Raw genomic sequence first — 24,466 nt, 5'->3', positions numbered from 1 at the left:
ATAGGAGCTAGATAGTGTCCTAAAAGATTATACAAGGTATTGCAATTAATCTAGAGTGAAGTTAAAATTGTATGTGTTATCACAAGCTTGTGAGTTGGTAATTATGGTTATACAAAAAATATTTTGATATCAACAATGTAAAGTTGTAACATTACTTTATCATGTGCAATAGTGGCAATGTTTGCAAGGAGATTTTTCATGTTGATAAATCTTAGTAGATAATATTTGTACTAATTTAATATCACATACATATGAAATATGGCTACACAACTCTTAGTATTATGTTAGTTTTGTTGTTGGATATTTGGTATTTCCATTAAAAGACATAAATGTAATAATTTATGTGAATTCGCTAAGGTTGCTTAAGGTTATGAACTCATTGTAATAGACATTAAAGACATTTTGTACATTGTTGGTGTGTAAACATTTGACTCAACATAGAAGAATGGTAAAATGTAGACCAAGACTCTATGATTTAATTTTTTATAAACATTATTGCATTAAATCAGTATTGATTTTTAATATTACAATTGTAACATATTTTTAAACACATCTTAAGAAATCATTATTCTAGTATGTTTCTCCTCTATAACAAGTATGAAAATCCCCAGAAATATTCTTAAAATATAATTATTGTGGGAACTCATACATCAAAATTCAAAGCGGGTATCCTTGACAAGCTCCAAGACTAGGTCCAAGCTCAAAGTTCAATCCCTAAGATACATCCCATAATTTCACTTGAACAAAGGCCCAACTTCTAGAATGTTTTCCTTGTCTACTTCTAATTGAAAAAATATTTGCAAAAAACGTAGGACAAAGAATATAACCTTTTGCCTAGGGTAATCTAATCGCATTTGGCCAATCCAAGTCTTGATTTTGCCCATCAAATGTCAATTTATACCAATTAAATTAGCAATTATAGATATTTTTAGTCTATCCATGATTGGGTTTAAGAAGTTGTCCAAGATGTCAATATTTGGAATATTTGAATCTTCCTTGATCAGGACATAGAGATGGATATTTTAATACTTTTGTCTAGTAAATTTTGAGAATCATAGCCTTGACTTGGAAGTTTAGCTCAACTGACCCAAGGAGGTCCCCCAATTCTTGTCTAATGGAAACTACTAGTGATCTTTTATTTGCTATCACCACTAGGGATTTTTTATACATGTCTTTTCCATTCTTTTTTTATTCTATTATTGTTATTTGTTTCACTACCCTTAAGATCTTTTACCTTTTTCTCACATTTTTTGCAATCTTCAATCTTTTCACATTTTTATCCATTTTCAACATTAATTATAAAACAAGAGTATAATTATATATAAAACAAATGTAATTAAATTTCTAGTTTAAATTTATAATTAAATAATAATAATATATGACAATCAAATCTTATTTGTTTCTAGATTTTTGGATTAGTAGAAATCTAGGAACAAATCAAATTATGGATGTGGGAAATCTGATATCATCAATCAAACCTTGGTTTCATTAAAAATTGAGTGAATGGAAAAATTAACAATTGTTATATTTTTCTTTTTAAGATTAAAATTTATCTTAATTTCTTTTAAATTCTTATAGACATATCAATTGAGAGCTATTTTATTTACAAAAGAGTTAATTTTACTTTCAAAAGTGTAATAAGTATTATATACTTATATGTTACTTTATAATAGTTTCATTTAAAAGCATTAATATGTATTTAATAATAATAATTAGTTTATTGCATGTATAAACTAGCATAAATGTCTTAAATACATCTATCTAAAAGACATTGTTGAAATTGTTATTGAGAATAGATATATGTCTTGAAAGTGATATATACTGACATCTTTTAGATAGATGTATTTAAGATATCTATGCTAGTATTTACTAGTAAATATAACTTCTAAATTATTTTTATTTCATACTCACCATGTGAATTGTTTCTTCTCTACTATAAACTCTCAACAAAAATAAATATATTTGAAATATCCTTATTATATTTAATATTCAAATATAAATGATAATCTGTCAAATACATTCATTAAAATATAATTATTACAATTTAATATTTATTAAAAACATTAAAAAATACACCATCCAATAAATAAAAACGTGGGAAGAAGTGTAAGCAATAGTTTAGCAATAACATGATTCATATTATATGAAGAATCTTAAGGTACATTAAAATTAATTGCTGTTAAAAAGGAATGTTCACACACCATCCAATAAAGGGTAAGAATTGGTTGTTTATTAAAACGACTATACATGTTATATCATGAAAATACAAAATAAATTAACATTGATTGTAATAAAAAACAGAATGTTCATAAAAGGTGGGAAATTCTCTAGATAATTAAATTAATGCACCCACCTTTGGAATCAAAATTGAAGGATTACAATAATATTAAAATGAGTTTATTTAAAAAAATAGTGATTGTTAATGTCCTTCAAATCTTTTAGAAAATTCATCTTTATAATTTAAAAAATTAGAATTAATGTTTGAAATTAGTGTATCTATATTTTAAAAATTTATCTAAAATACATAGGAAAAATATTTTTTTTAAATAATTATTTTATTAATTTTATTATAATATTAATATTACTATTATATTATTGTATTATTATTAAACTCTTTAGAAATGTGAAAAACATTAAAACTAATTTTTTATTATTATTTTATTATATTTTTATATTATCTTATCATTATTTTTTTAATTTTCATATTCATATTAAACTCTTTACAAAAGTTGGTACCGAAAGTGTGCCCACCATCATCGGTCACCTTAAAAGGGGGCTACACAATTCTTCAAATGGATTTTCTTGGTTAAAAAAATATTGAGATATGATGCTGTTTTCATTTCTTAAATATTAGAGTCTATGTAAGACTCATCATTCAACTTTACCAACAAACTAAAAACTCATTAATAATTCTAAATTTTGATAACCTTATATGTAAATCTAATATGCTTGCATCGCCCTAACTAACATTAGAGTTCACATTTAATTCGATGCATATGTAAATGTAATATGCCTGCATCACCCTAACCAATATTAGATTTCACATTTAATTCTTTTAAGGATGTGACTCTTGATCCTGACTCTTGATCCCTACACTGCTTGATCTCGAGAAAGCCATTATAAATTTTTCATTTATTCACATTCAATCCAATATTCCTAAAAACAAATTCCTACTCCAAATTCAGCTTATCTGATAAAAATTGCCCCTGCATTGTTGATATTTGGATTGTATCTCTGTCCAATGCACTGTTAATCCCCACAAACATTATAGCCGTTGCAGATTATCTCAATTACTTTTGCTCTCTCGGACATATATATAAAGCAGGATTTTCTCCATCTCCTGCAACATATTTCTGTCTCGGTTTAACTTGAACTCATCTCTCAAGCTCAAAACAAAACTCCTCCACGTTGATTTACACTTAATCACGAAGAGAAGTAAATACTTATGGAGAGGCCGAGGAATCATCGTAGAGCCTTAAAAGATATTGGAAACATTGTCGGTGTCTTACCAAAATGCACCATCATTAAAGGAAGAGTAGCACCAACACAGTATGTTTATGCATATCTTCTCTGATAATTCAAGACCATCGTTTTGTTTTTACTGTTGCAGGCAAAAAAAAATTATAATGAGAATGCAATTAAACTCCTAGAAATCATGGTGTCAATGGGTTTATCACCTGAAGGCTCAAGTGAATAGATTATTAAACTGATTGGGTGTTTCTGATTTTTTATCTCAGGAAGCTTGGTGCCACTTCGGCCAAATCTCAGCACTTGGCTCAGGTAAAACCACCATTTGTTCTTCTAATCAACTTTGAAACTTGTCTTCCAATGACATATTTGCATTTTAGGCTGCTTCAAACCACTACATACAACATTTTCTCTAGCCTCAAAAGGTTTTCTGTTCTCTGTGGTCCAATTTTATCATTGTGCTCTCAGAAATCTCTAGGGATCATTTTCGACCCAAATTGAGTTTTTTCTATTGGTACTTTGGCCTGATTTCTCTGTTGTGCTATCAGAAACCAATACCCAATTGGTATTATATATGTTAGCAATTTGTTTATTGCTGTTTAGTTTCTGGATTCTATTGTGTAAGCTTTTATTTTCATCAACTTTTGGGATCATATTCAATTTCCATCTTACAGCTTTCTCATTCTAATAATGGATCATTGAGTATGATCCAAAACATTGATGCAAACAAAAACTTATACAGTGAAATCCAGAAACTAAACAACAATCTTAATGAACTGTGGAAATCTTATCTTATCTTATCTTACTTAATCTGTTTATTGTTTAATACATTAGAATGATCTTAGTAACTAACTATGAAACAGAGATCTTAAACCCAAGAAATTCATGTGCATCAGTGTTGTTGTGTATGATTCAGAATGCCCCACCAGCTGAGGGAATTGAAGAACATATAACATTGCGCACTCTGCAAAAAAGAACAAGAAATGACATGGAGCATGGCTTGGGGAGTTCTTCTTTTCCTATGAAACATTGCAATACTTTGGAATCTGTGCCATGCCTGGAGAACATCACTCGGCATCAAGCAGCATTTCTAAGGAAAGAAACTGAGCCCAAAATAATAGATTTAACCTGTCAAAGTGAGGTCTGTAACCCAGATTGAATACCTGTCTTTTTTAAGATTATAGCTAACCTTGCTGAATGCATCTTAATTCTAGGGTTTAGATACTTCACTGGGGTATAATAGGGCTTTAAAGTATAACAGATACTGTTGTGACACTTGTGATGATTTTGATGATCATGATAAAAAGCAATTGATTTAGTGGCAGGATGATTATGAATGCTGTGCAATGGAAATAGATGAAGCAGAGGATCCAGCAACTGATATTGATGAGGAAGACAAGGGCAATCCATTAGCTGTAGTAGACTATGTAAATGATATCTATAAATTCTACCGTGAAACAGAGGTATGCTTTTGCTCTTCATCAATGTATTAAATGGATGGAGCAAGTTTTCTATATAAGTTGAGCCTTCTACAAATTCTTTTGTTCTCTCTGGTGTTTATATGCTATATGTGTTGCAGCACATAGCATTGACTAGTTCATTCTTAGATGACAGGTATTTGGGTGTCCATTTGCATCAGCATGGCGTTTTGCCATGGGACAGATATAGCAATAGTTTTAAATTGCATTGATCTCACAATTGAATGAAATCTCATGACAGGTCCTTAGCTGTGTTCCTTCAGACTACATGGCTCATCAACCTGCCATAAATGAAAAAATGAGAGCAATTTTGGTGGATTGGATCATTAAGGTCTCACCTTTCCATATTTCTATGAGTTACCATGGATCTTTCTTTTTTCTCAAAGGTGGTGTTCTCTTTAAGTTTCAAGAACTAATCTCATCTGTTCATCTTTGTTGTTTAGGTTCATATGGATTTTCGGCTCATGCATGAGACATTGTTCCTGGTAATCAACATTTTTGATAGATATCTCTCAAGACAAACAGTAGTAAGAAGGTCATTGCAACTTGTTGCAGCGGCTGCCATGTTTGTGGCATGCAAATATGAAGAGATCTCTATTCCTCTTGTTGAAGAATTTATTTTCATTACAGACAATGCTTACACAAGATCTGAACTACTGCACATGGTATATACAGACTCCATTCATTATCTCAAATTCCAAACAAGAATCAAATGCCCATAGTTCATTTGTTTTCCTAATATGGGTTATATTGATGAATCATGTTGCATTGAACCTGATTGCAGGAGAAATCCATCCTCAATAAGTTGAAATTTTCTGTTAGCCTTCCAACTCCTTATGTGTTTATGAGGAGATTTCTTAAGGCAGCTGGATCAGATAAAGATGTAAGTCCTTTTAAGCTTGATAAAGCAAAATTGATATCTGATCGCTCACCATCTTTGTATTTTAATGGAGATTTTCTTTGAATTTTTAGTTGGAGATGGTATCCTTCTTTCTCATGGAATTGTGCCTGGTTGAGTACATTATGTTGAAGTACCCACCTTCATTAATAGCAGCTGCAGCAGTATACACAGGTCACTGTACCCTGAAAAGGGCTCCATCTTGGAACAAAACAATGGAGTGCCACACTACTTATACTGAAAACCAACTCATGTGACTTACTCTAACCTTTCCTTTTACTATGTTTACAGTTTCACTTACAAAATCTCTATATTTCTGCTACTCATTGCTTGATATCATCATTTTACATTGTAGAGTATGTGCAAAGTTGATGGTCAGATTTCATCAAAATGCAAGCAAAGGCAAGCTGACAGAGGTTCACAAGAAATACTCCATTCCCCAGTACCACTGTGTTGCAAAGCTGGAACCTGCTATTTTCATTGAAGAAAATTATTAATATCCCATAACCTTACAAGGATCTAACATCGAAGGAAGGCCTATTTATTATTGATGATGGGATTATTCACCAAAAAGCTGAATGTTAATGGAAGTGGATTTGTAAACAAAGCAGGAATTTTGACCAAGATGGGTTGGTCCGTCTATTCCTTTCTATTGTGTTCAAATTGTAAAATCATTCAGTTCTATGATTTACACAAAATCAATGAATATCTATTTATCAATTGTCTGATTAATCTTTCACATTAAATTTTGAAAAGTACTAATATAAATGATAGTGCTGACATCAGTTTATTAAAAATAAATAACATCTATTGAAAAAGAATACTAACATATCAATTTTTAAGTCAATAAAAATAGGTATTAAGTAAGTCTTTCATATTTAAAATTGAAAAGTACTAACATAAATGATAATACTAACATCTATTTATTAAAAAAATTATTACTTTCTTATAAATAACATTATTCAAAAAAATACTAACATATCAATTTTAAAGTCAATAAAAACATTCAGGGTTATGAAACATATAGAACTAACTTTAAATTGACAATATACAAAAAATCAATGAATATATGTTTATCAATTGTCTGATTTGTTATTAAGGATAAGTGTTTCACATTAAATTAAGTACTAACATAAATGATAATGCTGACATTTAAAAATACAAACATATCAATTTTCAAGTCAATAAAAACATGCACAGTTATGAAATATAAAGAACTAGCATTAAATCTATGATTTACACAAAATCAATTAATATTTGTTTATAGATTGTAAGATTGATTATTAAAGATAAATCTTTCACATTAAATTAAGCACTAACATAAATAATAATGCTCACATTTATTTATAAAAAAAAATGATTTTCTTATTACACGGAAAATGTACCCTATATGAAGTTGAACAGCTCACTTCAAATATCAATGATACAAAATGCTTTACACTCACATTGGACGTTATTTTTATGTTTATTTTTATTCAATGTTAGATTTTGCCGTCAACAGTTTGCCCTTTTTCATTTCCCGCTCGGCTCTTGCAAGGTTTCGTAGTATCTTCATTCTGCATGTGTTATCTTTCATAGTCGTGCAAATCATTTTCCAGAACTGTTCATAATTTCCGTTACCGAATTTAACTTTTCTTTATCGTACCCTTTTTTTTCGTAGAGAAATATTCCAGATTTACGCTCATTTGCATACCTAGGCGGAAAAGAAAATAACTAATTTATAATAAAAATCTTATAAAAATTAAATTAGTCAAACGCATTAACCTAGCTAGTTTGTCTATCTTTCCTACAAGCCTATTAATATTGTCAGTCAAACATTGGTTCATGGGAAGAGTTACGCGTGGTTAAAGCAAACAAAAGTTAAGTGAAACTTTCATACTAGTACAGGACTCAAAAGAAAAGAAAAGATTGAAGGAACACAAAGAGAAGCAAAGATTATAAGGATTGTTGTTGAGATAGATAAAGGAAAAGTTGTTCTAACGGTGAATAAAGACTTGTTGAAGACTGGATTGGAAACTGACTGTAAGATTTTGGCGATTATTTCCCAATTTTTACTATTTTGTGCAGACTTGAGAAAGAAAAGAGCTGATATTAAGAAGGAAATACAAAAGTTAAGAAACTTTCATACCCGTAGAGGACTCGGTGATCACTTTTGGTAAAAAGGTTGTTGATCTACAATACCAGTTAGAACTTTGTGAACATGAGCAAGTGAAACGGGTCAGATCACTGAAAGAAATCCAGATTCAACTAGAACTTTGTGAACATGAGCAAGTGAAACGGGTCAAATCACTGAAAGAACTCCAGATTCAACTACAGAGAGCATTCAAGGAGCCAAAGGCAATTTTGGCTACTCCTGAGATGAGTACAGTTGATGCTATGGAGGATTTTGAAGCACAGATCTTGACACATGTTGAGATTACTGAGACACTGTTGGAAACATGGGACATTAACCTTAAGCAGTTGAAGTTTCATTACAGTGATGTTTTCTTGAGAATTGCATTATAAAGACCTTAACACTTTTATTTCTATTTATACATGCAGTTTTGCTGACAAATTTTGATGTAATGTATGTATTTTACTTCTTTATTTGGCATTGTTGTCAAAGGGGGAGTAGAAATAGTTAAGAGTTTAGTCAAAATTTTGTATGTACTGTTAAGGGGGAGTAATGATTTCATCTTTGTAATGGCATGCAATTGCTAAGGGGAGTGTATGTCATGCAGTCAATTTTTGTTTTGCACACTTGGTTGACAAAATTTTCTGAAGTGTTGTCATCAATGCCAAAGGGGGAGATTCTTGGCATTTGCTCATTTGTACTAAACCGGTAATGTGTGCTTGATGCAACTGGTATATGTTTGTTGTACATAGAGATTAGATTTATGTATTATAACTATTTTGTATGTTGTCATTGATAGCAACTATGTTTCTTTGCATCATCTAAGTCCTACAATTCAACAGGATAGACTTAACCGATAAAGCAAAGATGGTTTTATCATAACCGATAATTAGGACTTCAACCGGTTAATGACAAACAATGTTACATTTTGACAACAAGTACATGAAAATCATGAAGATTGAGATGATGTGGTTTTGCAGCAGCATTGAAGATTATTAGATGAAGATATGTTAGTGACCGCACGTGGTGAATTGATCAGGTGAACAAGATTTATTTGATAAAATATATTAGTGGATGGAGACTTAACCGGTAGTGATAAAAATCACTTAGATAGATAAAACGACACAGAATTGGATTTGTTATGTCGGTGGCCGACATAACTAAAGCATACAATGCAAGATTGTCTAGATGCATTGAACCTAGGGAATTGTAATAAGGTTCTAGATAACCTTATGATAATTTTAATTGTCTAATGAGGTATGAAAGGACATATATACATGAGCTTGATAGTGTGATATGTGATGAGAGAATTTTGTATTTCTAATAGTGCGAAGATCAGAAGAGTTGAGAGATGAACTCTTTGTGATGTTGTAATGTTCTGAAGTGGATCTTATCAGACACAGAAGGTGTTATACTGAGATCATTTGTACTTGTTGTCTTTCTAACAGTTGCAACAAGAAAATCCTCTTACAAGGTCACTCCTAACAGGGTGCAGTCAGATCCTAATAGTTCTTATCATTAAATCCTCTAACCAAGTAACACATTAAGTTGTGTTTACAAATCCCAGTTACTTGGGTAGCTCCAAACAAGGCTTGTCCTTACAAACCTTTTTGTAAAGCTCTTAACCAGGCTTAGACACTTCTAATAGGGTGTACCCCTAACCGAGTGTTGTAGACCTTAACCGATCATATCTCTATACTGCAGATAGTGGATCTTGTGGGTACTAACTCCCACCCTGGTTTTTCACATTTGGGTTTTCCACATATAAACTCTTGTGTCATGTGGTTTATGCATTACGTGGTGATTGCATTCTTGGTGCTATTTCTTGCATGTCTATTGAGTTTTAAGTTGGTGAAACTGATATTCAATTTTGTATTGTTTTTACTAGCACTGATTCACCTCCCCCCTCTCAGTGCCTTATAAGTTCATCAATATTCACCTAGGAGAATCTTCATTTGGTAATATTTTATCTATAGTATTCTTTGTAGTATAATGTGATGCAATGCAATGGAATATAGTTAGTTTCTAGTATCATGATGTAGCATTATATATTGATTAATATGTAGTAATGGTGTTATAGTGGTGGTAGTGCATCACACATGGCTTCTATACATATGGATATATTTTTATGGCTATCACAAAGTCTCTACAAAGGAACTTACCATCGCATAATTACTCAATACTTTCTAGAAACATGGGGTGAATTCACAAAGCTGGTTCCCACTTTTTCCAACGAAGGAATTTGGCGAAAGTGGGAATTTCGGATTTGCCAGTGTTCGAGCGAACTATAAATGTTCGCTCGGACTACCCCTGGGAGTCCGAGCGAACCAAACTGTTCAGTTGGGTTCGCTCGAACATCGAGTGGGTTCGCTCGAACATCAAACGTGCCAAAATGAGCTCACTTGTTCGAGCGAATGGGGGTTCGCTCGAACCCCTTTTGGTTCGAGCGAACCCAATCCGATCGAACATGTGTTCGATCGAAACCCCAAAATTGGAAGTTTCTCCCAAAAAATTCCAGAGTTCTGAAGAATTAATGACTTCGGAGCTCTGGTTCAGTACACGAATGAAATAATCTTCATAACCCAAAAATATTAGATGGTAGTACTCGAAACAAGCTTTCCAACGGATATAATTTTGTTATATTTTGAATTTATTATGTTCTTGATTTTTTAATTTTATTAAAAGTTGGTTTTTAACCGAACATGAACTTCTTTGTTCAACGCATTGGGAAAAATAAGAAACTAATTCAAAAAAATTTTGAAAAATATCTATGCCCTTGGTATTGATGTCTTCTTTCTAACAAAAAAAAAAAAATTGAATTTCGATTTATATAGAACAAATTATGTGTTCAAACGTAAACCTATGTTTGAATTATGACTAGTTGGACTTCAAAACTTTATAAAATGAAAAATATTGAACATATCACTATAAAACCAAATGCATGCCCTGGATATTGATGTTACAAACCAAAATTCGAAAGAATTGAGTTTTTATCATTTATAGAAAAAAAGTTATGCGTTACGGAAGGCACATCACTCTTAAAAAATGTAGTTTGTTGTAAAAAACTACTTTTCGAGGGAGATGGAAAATTTTTTAAAAAATCTTTCAAAAAAATTTGAAAAAAATGTATATAGAATCTACAAACAAAATTCTAGAAATCACTAATTTACATCATCTTCAAATTTTTAATAGTTTAAAAGTTATAGTTCTCGGAAGTTGAAGATTATTTTAAAAATGTACATCTCAGTGTCAAAAGTGGCAAAAAAGTGGGAACCATTATTGTGAGTTCACCCCATGATCAGTGATGTATTTGTGCACTTGTGATAGAGTTGATGAACATGTGAGCATGATATAGGAGCTAGATAGTGTCCTAAAACATTATACAAGGTATTGCAATTAATCTAGAGTGAAGTTAAAATTGTGTGTGTTATCACAAGCTTGTAAGTTGGTAATTATGGTTATACAAAAAATATTTTGATATCAACAATGTAAAGGTTGTAACATTATTTTATCATGCGCAATAGTGGCAATGTTTGCAAGGAGATTTTTCATGTTGATAAATCTTAGTAGATAATATTTGTAGTAATTTAATATCACATACATATGAAATATGGTTTCACAACTCTTGATATTATGTTAGTTTTGTTGTTGGATATTTGGTATTTCCATTCAAAGACAAATTTAATTATTTATGTGAATTCGCCAAGGTTGCTTAAGGTTATGAACTCATTGTAATAGACATTAAAGACATTTTGTACATTGTTGGTGTATAAACATTTGATACAACATAGAAGAATGGTATAATGTAGACTGGGACTCTATGATTTAATTTTTTATAAACATTACTGCATTGAATCGTTATTGATTTTTAATATTACAATTGTAACATATTTTTAAACACATATCTTAAGAAATCATTATTCTAGTATGTTCCTCCTCTATAACAAGTGTGAAAATCCCTAACAATATTCTTAGAATATAATTATTGTGGGAACTCATACATCAAAATTCAAAGGGGGTATCCTTGACAAGCTTCAAGACTAGGTCCAAGCTCAAAGTTCAATCCCTAAGATACATCCCATAATTTCACTTGAACAAAGGCCCAACTTGTAGAATGTTTTCCTTGTCTACTTCTAATTGAAAAATTATTTGCAAAAAATGTACACAAAGAACATAACCTTCTCCCTAGGGTAATGTAATCCCATTTGGCCAATCCAAGTCTTGGTTTTGCCCATCAAATGCCAAAATACCAATTAAATTAGTAATTATAGATATTTTTAGTCTATCCATGATTGGGTTTAACAAGTTATCCAAGATCTCAATATATGGAATATTTGAATCTTCCTTGATCTAGACATTAGAGATGGATATTATAATACTTTTGTCTAGTAAATTTTGAGAATCATAGCCTTACCCAAGTTTGATCAACTAACCCAAGGAGGTCCCCCAATTTTTGTCTATTGGAAACTACTAGTGATCCTTTATTTGCTATCACCACCAGGGATTTTTTATACATGTCTTTTCCATTCTTTTTTTATTCTATTGATTGTTATCTGTTTCACTACCCTTTAGATCATTCACCTTTTTCTCACCTTTTTGCAATCTTCAATCTTTTCACATTTTTATCCATTTTCAACATTAATTATAAACAAGTCTAATTATATTTAAAATAAATGTAATTTAAATTTCTAGTTTAAATTTATAATTAAAAAATAATAATATACCACAATCAAAACTTATTTGTTTCTTATTTGTTTCTAGATTTTTGGATTAATACAGAAATTTAGAAACAAATCAAATTATGGATGTGAGAAATTTGATCTCATCAATCAAACCTTGGTTTCATTAAAAATTGAGTGAATGGAAAAATTAATAATTGTTATACTTTTCTTTTTAAGATTAAAATTTATCTTAATTTCTTTTAAACTCTTATAGACATATTAATTGAAAGCTATTTTATTTACATAAGAGTTAATTTTACTTTCAAAAGTGTAATGGGTATTATATACTTATATGTTATTTTTTAATAGTTTCATTTAAAAGCATTAATACGTATTTAATAATAATAATTAGTTTATTACATGTATAAACTAGCATAAATGTCTTAAATACATTTATCTAAAAGACATTGTTGAAATTGTATTTTAGAATAGATATATGTCTTGAAAGTGATATATACTATAATCTCTCAACAAAATAAATATGTTTAAAATATCCTTATTATATTTAATATTCAAATATAAATGATAATCTACCAAATACATTCATTAAAATATAATTATAAAAAAATGATATTTATTAAAAACATTAAAAAATACACCCTCCAATAAAAACGTGGGAAGGAGTGTAAGTGATAGTTTACCAATAACATGATTCATATTATATGAAGAATCTTAAGGTACATTAAAATTAATTGCTGTTAAAAAACGAATGTTCACACACCATCCAATAAAAGGTAAGAATTGGTTGTTTATTAAAACAACTATACATGTTATATCATGAAACCACAAAATAAATTAACATTGCTTGTAATAAAAAATAGAATGTCCATACACATTCCAATAAAAGGTGGGAAATTCTCTAGATATTTAAATTAATGCACCCACCTTTGGAATCAAAATTGAAGGATTACAATAATATTAAAATGAGTTTATTTAAAAAAATAGTAATTGTTAATGTCCTTCAAATATTTTAGAAAATTCATCTTTATAATTTAAAGAAATAGAATGAATGTTTGAAATTAGTGTATCTATATTTTAAAAATTTATCTAAAATACATAGGAAATAATATCTTTTAAAAATAATTGTTTTATTAATTTTATTATTATATTATTGTATTCTTATTAAACGCTTAAAAAATGTGAAAAACATTAAAACTAAATTTTTATTATTATCTTATTATATTTTTATATTATCTTATCATTATTTTTTTAATTTTCATATTCATATTAAACTCTTTACAAAAGTTGGTACTGAAAGTGTGCCCACCATCACCGGTCACCTTAAAAGGAGGCTACACAACTCTTCAAATGGATTTTCTTTACATCCATTTTCATATTGTTATATGTTCTCTTTGGTAGTAATTTTAATATAAAATTAAAAAAATTATTTTGGTTAAAAAAATATTGAGATATGATGCTGTTTTCATTTCTTAAAATTTTGGGGTCCTGCACATGATGAACTCGCCATTCAACTTGACCAACAAACTAAAAACCCATTAATAATTCTAAAATTTTAATAATGTTATAACAAATTATATTATACTAATCTATTATCTAAAAATAATAAAATATTTTCTTTATTATTTATGTATTTAAATGTTACACATCAAATTAAATACTTCTATTTATTGAAGCGTATATACATATATGTAAATCTAATATGTCTGCATTGCCCCTAACTAACATTAGAGTTCACATTGAATTCGATGCATATGTAAATGTAATATGCCTGCATAATAAAATAGCATCATCCTAACCAATATTAGATTTCACATTTAATTCTTTAAGGATGTGACTCTTGATCCCTAGACTGCTTGATCTCGAGAAAGCCATTATAAATTTTTCATTCATTCACATTCAATCCAATATACCTAAAAAAACATTCCTACTCCAAATTCAGCTTATCTGATAAAATTTGCCCCTGCATTGTTGATATTTGGATTGTATCTCTGTCCAATGCACTGTTAGTCCCCACAAACATTATAGCCGTTGCAGATTATCTCAATTACATTTGCTCTTTCGGACATATATATAAAGCAGGATTTTCTCCATCTCCTGCAACATATTTCTGTCTCGGTTTAACTTGCACTCATCTCTCAAGCTCAAAACAAATCTCCTCCACGTTGCTTTACATTTAATCACGAAGAGAAGTAAATACTTATGGGGAGGCCGAGGAATCATCGTAGAGCCTTACAAGATATTGGAAACATTGTTGGTGTCTTACCAAAATGCACCATCATTAAAGGAAGAGTAGCACCAACACAGTATGTTTATGCATATCTTCTCTGATAATTCAAGACCATCGTTTTGTTTTTACTGTTGCAGGCAAAAAGAATTATAATGAAAATGCAATTAAACTCCTAGAAATCATGGTGTCAATGGGTTTATCACCTAAAGGCTCAAGTGATATAGATTATTAAACTGATTCGGTGTTTCTGGTTTTTAATCTCAGGAAGCTTGGTGCCACTTCGGCCAAATCTCAGCACTTGGCTCAGGTAAAACCACCATTTGTTCTTCTAATCAACTTTGAAACTTGTCTTCCAATGACATATTTGCATTTTAGGCAGCTTCAAACCACTACATATAACATTTTCTTTAGCCTCAAAAGGTTTTCTGTTCTCTGTGGTCCAATTTTATCATTGTGATCTCAGAAATCTGTATTATGATCTCAGAAATCTCTAGGGATCATTTTCGACTCAAATTGTTTTTTCTATTAGTACTTTGGCCTGATTTCTCTGTTGTGCTATCAGAAACCAATATATGGATCATTTTCCCTTGTACCGAATTGGTATTATATATGTTAGCAATTTGTTTATTGCTGTTTAGTTTCTGGATTCTACTGTGTAAGCTTTTATTTTCATCAATTTTTGGGATCATATTCAATTTCCATCTTACAGCTCTCTCATTCTGATAATGGATTATTGAGTATGATCCGAAATATTGATGCAAACTTACACAGTGAAATCCAGAAACTAAACAACAAACTTAATGAACTATGGAAATCTTATCTTATCAATCTGTTTATTGTTTAATACATTAGAATGATCTTAGTAACTATGAAACAGAGATCCTAAACCCAAGAAATTCATGTGCATCAGTGTTGTTGTGTACGATTCAGAATGCCTGATCTGATTTATGAAAACCAGATTACAATACCTGGTGTGATACCTGCGGTATTGTAGATTTCAACACAAAAATTGACAACAAGAAGATTGCAAACCAAAAACTGTCTCCATTCTATTCAAAATTGGAGTTAATACAAGTCGAATGTATCCCAAGGGTCACACAAATCCCTTGGAATTGAAACGAAGAGTCACCATAATGTTTATTACAATTAAACTACTAAAACTATCAAAATTATCAAAAAACTAAATATAAAATTTCAGTCCACTTTGAGAAGGCATAACTTTCTCATCCTAGCTCCGAATTACAAACTGTTTGATGCGTTGGAAAGGTATTCAAATAATCTAGAACCAAATTTCGGAAACATAAATGTGCACCATATTTGTCCAAAAATGCACCGAAGACCCTCAAAATTGCAATTTACTAAAAACATAGAAAATTTTGAAAAAATTAGATTTCAATATTTTCCCAATTTAATCCTGATCAATGCCCCACAAGCTGCGGGAATTGAAGAACATCTAACATTGCGCGCTCTGCAAAAAAGACCAAGAAATGACATGGAGCATGGCTTGGGGAGTTCTTCTTTTCCTATGAAACATTGCACTGCTTTGGAATCTCTGCCATGCCTGGAGAACATCACTCGGCATCAAGCAGCATTTCTAAGGAAAGAAACTGAGCCCAAAATAATAGATTTAACCTGTCAAAGTGAGGTCTGTAACCCAGATTGAATACCTGTCTTTTTTAAGATTATAGCTAACCTTGATGAATGCATCTTAATTCTAGGGTTTAGATACTTCCCTGGGGTATAATAGGGCTTTAAAGCATAACAGATACAGTTGTGACACTTGTGATGATTTTGATGATCATGATAAAAAGCAATTGATTTAGTGGCAGGATGATTATGAATGCTGTGCAATGGAAATAGATGAAGCAGAGGATCCAGCAACTGATATTGATGAGGAAGACAAGGGCAATCCATTAGCTGTAGTAGACTATGTAAATGATATCTATAGCTTCTACCGTGAAACAGAGGTATGCTTTTGCTCTTCATCAATGTATTAAATGGATGGAGCAAGTTTTCTGTATAAGTTGAGCTTTCTACAAATTCTTTTGTTCTCTCTGGTGTTTATATGCTATATGTGTTCCAGCACATAGCATGGACTAGTTCATTCTTAGATGACAGGTATTTGGGTGTCCATTTGCATCAGCATGGCCCTTTGCCATGGAACAGATATAGTAACAGTTATAAATTGCATTGATCTCACAATTGAATGAAATCTCATGACAGGTCCTTAGCTGTGTTCCTTCAGACTACATGGCTCATCAACCCGCCATAAATGAAAAAATGAGAGCAATTTTGGTGGATTGGATCATTAAGGTTTCACCTTTCCATATTTCTATGAGTTACCATGGATCTTTCTTTTTTCTCAAAGGTGGTGTTCTCTTTAAGTTTCAAGAACTAATCTCATCTGTTCATCTTTGTTGTTTAGGTTCATTTGGATTTTCGGCTCATGCATGAGACACTGTTCCTGGTAATCAACATTTTTGATAGATATCTCTCAAGACAAACAGTAGTAAGAAAGTCATTGCAGCTTGTTGCAGTGGCTGCCATGTTTGTGGCATGCAAATATGAAGAGATCTCTATTCCTCTTGTTGAAGAATTTATTTTCATTACAGACAATGCTTACACAAGATCTGAACTTCTGCACATGGTATATACAGACTCCATTCATTATCTCAAATTCCAAACAAGAATCAAATGCCCATAGTTCATTTGTTTTGCTAATATGGGTTATATTGATGAATCATGTTGCATTGAACCTGATTGCAGGAGAAATCCATCCTCAATAAGTTGAAATTTTCTATTAGCCTTCCAACTCCTTATGTGTTTATGAGGAGATTTCTTAAGGCAGCTGGATCAGATAAAGATGTAAGTCCTTTTAAGCTTGATAAAGCAAGATTGATATCTGATCGCTCACCATCTTTGTATTGTAATGGAGATTTTCTTTGAATTTTTAGTTGGAGATGGTATCCTTCTTTCTCATGGAATTGTGCCTGGTTGAGTACATTATGTTGAAGTACCCACCTTCATTATTAGCAGCTGCAGCAGTATACACAGGTCACTGTACCCTGAAAAGGGCTCCATCTTGGAACAAAACAATGGAGTGCCACACTACTCATACTGAAAACCAACTCATGTGACTCACTCTAACCTTTCCTTGTACTATGTTTACAGTTTCTCTTACAAAATCTCTGTATTTCTGCTACTCATTGCTTGATATCATCATTTTACACTGTAGAGTATGTGCAAAGTTGATGGTCAGATTTCATCAAAATGCAAGCAAAGGCAAGCTGACAGAGGTTCACAAGAAATACTCCATTGCCCAGTACCACTGTGTTGCAATGCTGGAACCTGCTATTTTCATTGAAGAAAATTATTAATACCCCATAACCTTACAAGGATCTAACATGGAGGGAAGGCCTATTTATTATTGATTATGGGATCATTCACCAAAAAGATGAATGTTAATGGAAGTGGATTTGTAAACAGAGCAGGAATTTTGACCAAGATGGGTTGGTCCGTCCATTCCTTTCTATAGTGTTCAAATTGTAAAATCATTCAGCTCAATAGGCTTGTTGCCTTAAATCTACGATTTACACAAAAACAATAAATATCTGTTTATCAATCGTCTGATTAATCTTTCACATTAAATTTTGAAAAGTACTAACATAAATGATAATGCTACATCTATTTATTAAAAAAATTATTACTTCTTTATAAATAACATTATTCAAAAAAATACTAACATTTCCATTTCAATTTGAAAGTCAATAAAAACATTCACCTTTATGAAACATAAAGAACTAGCATTAAATTGATGATTTCTAGAAAATCAATGAATATATGTTTATCAATTGCTTGATTAATTATTAAGGATAAATGTTCCACATTAAATTAAGTACTAAGATAAATGATAATGCTGGCATTTAAAAATACAAACATATCAATTTTAAAGTCAATAAAAAACATTCAGAGTTATGAAATATATTGAACTAGCATTAAATCCATGATTTACACAAAATCAGTGAATATTGTTTATGGATTGCAAGATTAGTTATTAAAGATAAATATTTCACATCAAATTAAGTACTAACATAAATGATAATGCTGACATTTATTTATCAACAAATTATTATTTTCTTATAAATAATATCTATTCAAAAAAATACTAACATATCAATTTTAAAGTCAATAAAAACATTCACAGTAATGAAACATATAGAACTAGTATTAAATTGATGATTTCTAGAAAATCAATGAATATATGTTTATCAATTGCTTTATTAGTTATTAAGTATAAATCTTTTACATTAAATTAAGTACTAACATAAATGATAATGCTGACATTTATTTATCAACAAATTATTATTTTCTTATAAATAATATCTATTCAAAAAAAATACTAACATATCAATTTTCAAGTCAATAAAAACATTCACGGTTATGAAATATATAGAAGTAGCATTAAATGGATGATTTACACAAAATTAATGAATATAAGTTTATTAATTTTCATTAATTATTAAAGATAAATCCTTCCTTCACATTAATTAAAGTACTAACATAAATGATGATGCTATCATTTATTTGCTTCACTAGTCATTAAGAATAAATCTTTCACATTAAATTAAGTACTAACATAGATGATAGTGTGCATTAAATCGATGATTGTTCACATCAAATTAAGTACTATCATAAATGATAATGGTGACATTTTTTTATAAAAACAAATTTATTTTTTTATAAATAATATATCTATTCAAAAACAAAACTAACATATAAATTTTCAAGGCAATATAAATATTCATGGCTATGAAATATATAGAACTAGTGTTAAAACAATGTTTTACACAAATTCAATGAATATCTATTTTTCAATTGTGATTAGTTATTAATGATCAATCTTTCATAAATGATACTGTTGACATCTATTTATCAAAAATTTATTATTTTCTTATAAATAATATTTATTCAAAAATGCTAACATATCAATATTAAAGTCAACAAAAACATTCACAGTTATGAAATATATAGAACTATCATTAAATGGATGATTTAAACAAAATCAATGAATATATGTTTATACTAGTTATTAAAAATAAATCTTTCACATTAAAATTTGAAAAGTATTAACATTCACATAATGAAATATATAGAACTAGCATATATATATTTAATAATTTATATAAAGTATGCAAAAAGATATCGGCTGATTTAATTTTTTAATTAAATAATATGATATTAATTTAAGTGAAATAATAAAAAAATAAATTCCCCCATATCTATCTCCTTACTTTATATAGATGATTAAAGATATATATCCTACTAGCATCTACATCAGCAACATATCAAACATTAAATGATTACCATCATAAGCACAACAATAAGTAACAAGTGCCACATAGTGGCTACTACTTGCCTTAAGTATAGTTTTAATAATAATTATGATTTAATTTTAATAACGATTATATTTTAAAAATTATAATAATTAAGATAAAAAATTAAACATAATCATTTCATAATAATTAAAATTTTACTAGAAAAAATAATATAAATTAAAGAAATCCTAATAAATTTTTAATCTCACAAAATAAAGTTAAATAATTGAAATAGTTTTAGATTTAAATCTACTTTAAAAACTAAAATATAATAAACAAGTGTAAACATTATATATAAAAAATTAAATATTAAGAAAAATTAAAATTAATAATAAATAACAATAGTCTTCGGTAAATAAAAAGATTGAAAAAATTAAAAGTTAAATTTGTTTGTGATTGATTCGCAACTAACTAGTGATTAAATAATTTTATTTGAACCAATCAAAATATTTTATTATTTGTCATAAATCTCATGACACGTATACTAACTTATTTACCCAATTTTCAACAATGACAAATATTCCTATATTTTAAAAGAATATGGATGTCGTTTTAACTTAGAATACCCAAGAAATTAAAATATAAATTTTAAGGAAAATTAATTTCTAATATTATATAATTTATTGACAATAATTGTGTTGTATGGAATATATTTGTAGATAGTATATTGACTTGGATTTTTCAATCTTAATGAAACAACAAAGAAAACAAAGTAGGTCATGCACAAGAAAATAATTATTTGATCTTTACATTTAAATTTTAATTTAAAAAATTATTATTCATAAAAAAAATACTTTTTATTGAAACTTGACATTGCTTTTTAAAGGTTTGAAATTTCAATTGAGTGAACAAAACTATTTTGACAAATTTGGCAAGAACTATGCTCAACGCGACCTTGTTTATATAATAAATTTAAGGTTATAATTATTTTATAATATAATTTCTTTAGAATAATAATAATCTATTTTTTTGTTAACAATTAATTTAATTAATAACAATTACATTAGGGCCATATTTAGAATTGAGGTTAATGTAAATTTTAGAGTTACAATTAGTATAGAGTTAGGTTTAAGATTAGTGTTAGAAGTACGGTTAAGGTTAGATTAAATTTAAATAATTTTATTGATAGTTAATTATTTATTTTTTATTAGCATTAGGATTAGAAATAATTTTAGGATCATAATTAAGGTTAGATTAATGTTAAGGTTAGACATAGTGTCAAGGTTAGGATTAGAGTTTTTGATTAAAGTAAAAGCAGGTTTTGAAGGGGCCCCGAAACCCTTTACAAAAGGACCTTACAAGATAAAAGCATTAAAAAACTAGGAGGAACAAACATTAGGAAAATCAGCAAAATAACTAGAAAAAAATAGCTAAAAGCCCCAAAAAACCAGTCAGATCCGACAAAAGGAACTAATTTATATTTTTCAGGGCATTAGCCAAGTTACTGCTAATCCCATACAGGTCTTTGATATTATCCCTAAGATTAGGGATATCCTTAGCAGAAGCAGTAGCAGCTTTCTTAACACTCGCTCTAGTTCTCTTTGCTGCTCCACCAGGTGTAGCTTCCCCACTTCCAATCTCGATTGCATTTTCATCCATGTCGAGGTCCACCACCGATTTGGGAGAGCTGGAGTTATCGAGGACCTTCGAAATATCCTCTAGGTTCTTTGTAACTGCAGACAAGATATTCGGGATAATACCTAGCAGGTTTTTCATCGCCACTTTCCCTTCTTCCAGATAGTCAATCTGAGCTACCATTTTTTTAACTTTTTCCTCCATTTCCTGTTTCCATTGCTTCTGATTCCTCTCATCTTTCTTCCTTTTCTCATCCATTTGTTTCCCATTTTTTTCCAGGTTCTTCAATAGTTCATATGTCCATCTGTCATAACCCAATCTAGCCTCAGTGAGTTTTTTAAGGTTATCCAGGAATAACCCTTCTCCAACGCTTTCCTTATCCTCACTCAAACTATCCTTAGCCGTATCCTTCTCGGGTTCCTTGTTCTTCTCCCTCTTAGAATTTAAATCTTTTTCCTCATTATCCTTATCATCCAAATCCACCATAGGTTGGTTGTTGTCGTTGCCTAAGCTAGCACTGTGAATTGGGCTATCATTGTTGGACTCGTTATCACCTTCTTCATCCTCTGCACCCACATCCTCATCTTTCCAACTGTCCTCACCCTCTGACTCGTCTGTTGCCATTTCACTGCCCTCTTTTCCAGTTTCCTTTGTGTCATTCATTTCATCATGGGCTTTCATCCCAGTGGCACTCTTTCTTTTTTTCTAGAAGTAGCCTCCTCCTTGCTGTGTTCACCTTCCTCCAGCTTTCTATTTCCTTTCCCTGGAGAAGCGGATAACCTCTTGTTTTCCTGCATGGAAAGGATTTTATAGTGCTCATCAAAGAGCAACAGGAGCCCACAATGGAGCACCGGATTCGAGGGATTCTTGTTGTGTTTATTGAGTGACCTAGAAAGGGACTTGAAGAGATAGTAGGGAAGGGAGACCCTTTTCTCATGCCTGAAGTGGTTTAATAACACAAAGTGATAAGTGTGGGCCCTAAAAAAGTAGCCCTCAACAGTTATGTATTCTATTATGGCATTCAAAACCCAGCCCCAAATTTTCTTGATATTGGAGGCTTCATAATAACCCCCTGTGGCTTTTCCGATTTTAGCCCTCTCATTTTCCTTATGCGGGAAAAGATTTACTGCATTATTGGAAACTTTAAGATCCCTAAAAAAATTGATCCCTGAGTGGAGCATACCTGTCACAGTCGTGATGAGGCACGCGTCCAATTTGAACCTCACACCATAGATTTTAAAGGACCCATTACTCCAATTTTCAGAAATTTTGGAGACTGCGAGATTAATCCTACCTTTGTCGTAATCAACCAGCTTCTCCATGAAACTCGTTAGGGATCCTTTTTCCAGCTTCACCCAAACTTTCAGCATATCCTTCCATCTGGACGTGTTGTCTGGTTCCTCCCTCCTTAAATCACCTCCCATATTCAATTTTAGACTTTCACCTCTGTTCTTCTGCAAACTCAAAATTTTCTTCCCGTTGTCTCTCGAGATTTTGAAAAAGATGACCCACAAAGTGTGCGAAGTGATATTATATTTGATTGGGATTCTGCCACTTTGCCAAGTAATCATTTCCTTTCTGTCAATGCATAAATTACTCATATCAACTATCATGATTATGCGGTCCTTCTTTCCCCGTAAATATATCCTTTGTGAGGAGCTCTTTAATACTCATATTAATGTCTTCCCTGTGCCAAATTGTTTGAGATTCGGAGTTAATGCCTAGGTTCGCCAGACAGTCTGCCACCATATTTTTCTCTCTAAAGGCATGTTCTATTATTATTACTTTAAAACTAGCAATAATTTCCCTAGCTTTCAAAATAATGTTTTCAATGGACCACGATGGCTCGGTTTCCCCCTTCAAACACTTAATAATATTAAGTGAGTCTCCCTAAACCCATAATTTATCATGATTTAGGTTCTTAGCAATAATTAGAGTATTCAGTGCAGCTGAGGCTTCAGTGAAATGACTGGTTTGAGTCCCCAAAGGACCAACAACCGCCACTAGGCAACTTCCAGCAAAATTCCTGACAATGCCCCCATAACTAGTTTTACCCAGATTCCCCTTAGAAGCCCCATTAAAGTTGGCCTTTATCCATCCCTGAGGTGGAAAACACCAAGCAAGACCTTCTCTACCCTTCTCCTTACTATATTTGGTAGTGGAAAGGTTCCACCTGTCATTGAAGTCTTCTTTAGAAACTGGTCCATCATCAATACCATTGATGCATTCAAAGATACTCCTATAAATTTTATCGACCACCACTTCAGGGTTGGCACTTTTATCCCTAAAAATCTTGTTGTTGTGCTCTTTCTAGATATTCCAGATAACATTAGGGAAGGTAAGTTTCCAAAGCTCCACAATCTTTGGGTTGGAATTAGGGCAGTGCCATTGCTGCTAGGATTCCCCAAGAGAGTTTGAAAAAACCCAACTTAGCTTCCACCTACTTAAAATAATTTTCCAAATTTCATGGCTGAAAGTACACTGATGGAGAATATGGCAAGCAAACTCTTCTTCCCTGCAACAAAGAGAACACCTATTAGGAAAAACAAATCCTCGCTTTTGAAGGTTGTCTAGAGTTAATACCTTGTTTTGGATAAAGATCCAAAAAAAGATATTAACTTTAGGAACTAACTTCTTATTCCAAACTTTA

General features: G+C 30.7%; 2 protein-coding genes across 2 annotated transcripts; both read left to right on the top strand.

Moving 5' to 3' along the window:
• The first annotated feature begins 4,814 nt into the window (after window positions 1-4,814).
• LOC131060074 (cyclin-B2-1-like) lies at window positions 4,815-6,101 on the top strand. The gene is made up of 5 exons (XM_057993178.1): window positions 4,815-4,931; window positions 5,188-5,277; window positions 5,390-5,611; window positions 5,731-5,829; window positions 5,919-6,101. The coding sequence occupies exons 1-5, from the start codon at window positions 4,815-4,817 to the stop codon at window positions 6,099-6,101; spliced, it is 711 nt and encodes a 236-aa protein (XP_057849161.1).
• A 10,615-nt stretch (window positions 6,102-16,716) lies between these two features.
• On the top strand, window positions 16,717-18,003 carry LOC131060075 (cyclin-B2-2-like). The gene is made up of 5 exons (XM_057993179.1): window positions 16,717-16,833; window positions 17,090-17,179; window positions 17,292-17,513; window positions 17,633-17,731; window positions 17,821-18,003. Exons 1-5 carry the CDS (start codon window positions 16,717-16,719, stop codon window positions 18,001-18,003), a joined length of 711 nt encoding a protein of 236 aa, XP_057849162.1.
• The last annotated feature ends 6,463 nt before the right edge of the window (window positions 18,004-24,466 follow it).

This window comes from Cryptomeria japonica, chromosome 8 (genome assembly GCF_030272615.1).
Source record: "Cryptomeria japonica chromosome 8, Sugi_1.0, whole genome shotgun sequence".
Classification (NCBI taxonomy): domain Eukaryota; kingdom Viridiplantae; phylum Streptophyta; class Pinopsida; order Cupressales; family Cupressaceae; genus Cryptomeria; species Cryptomeria japonica.
This window is presented reverse-complemented; position numbering and strand designations above follow the sequence as displayed.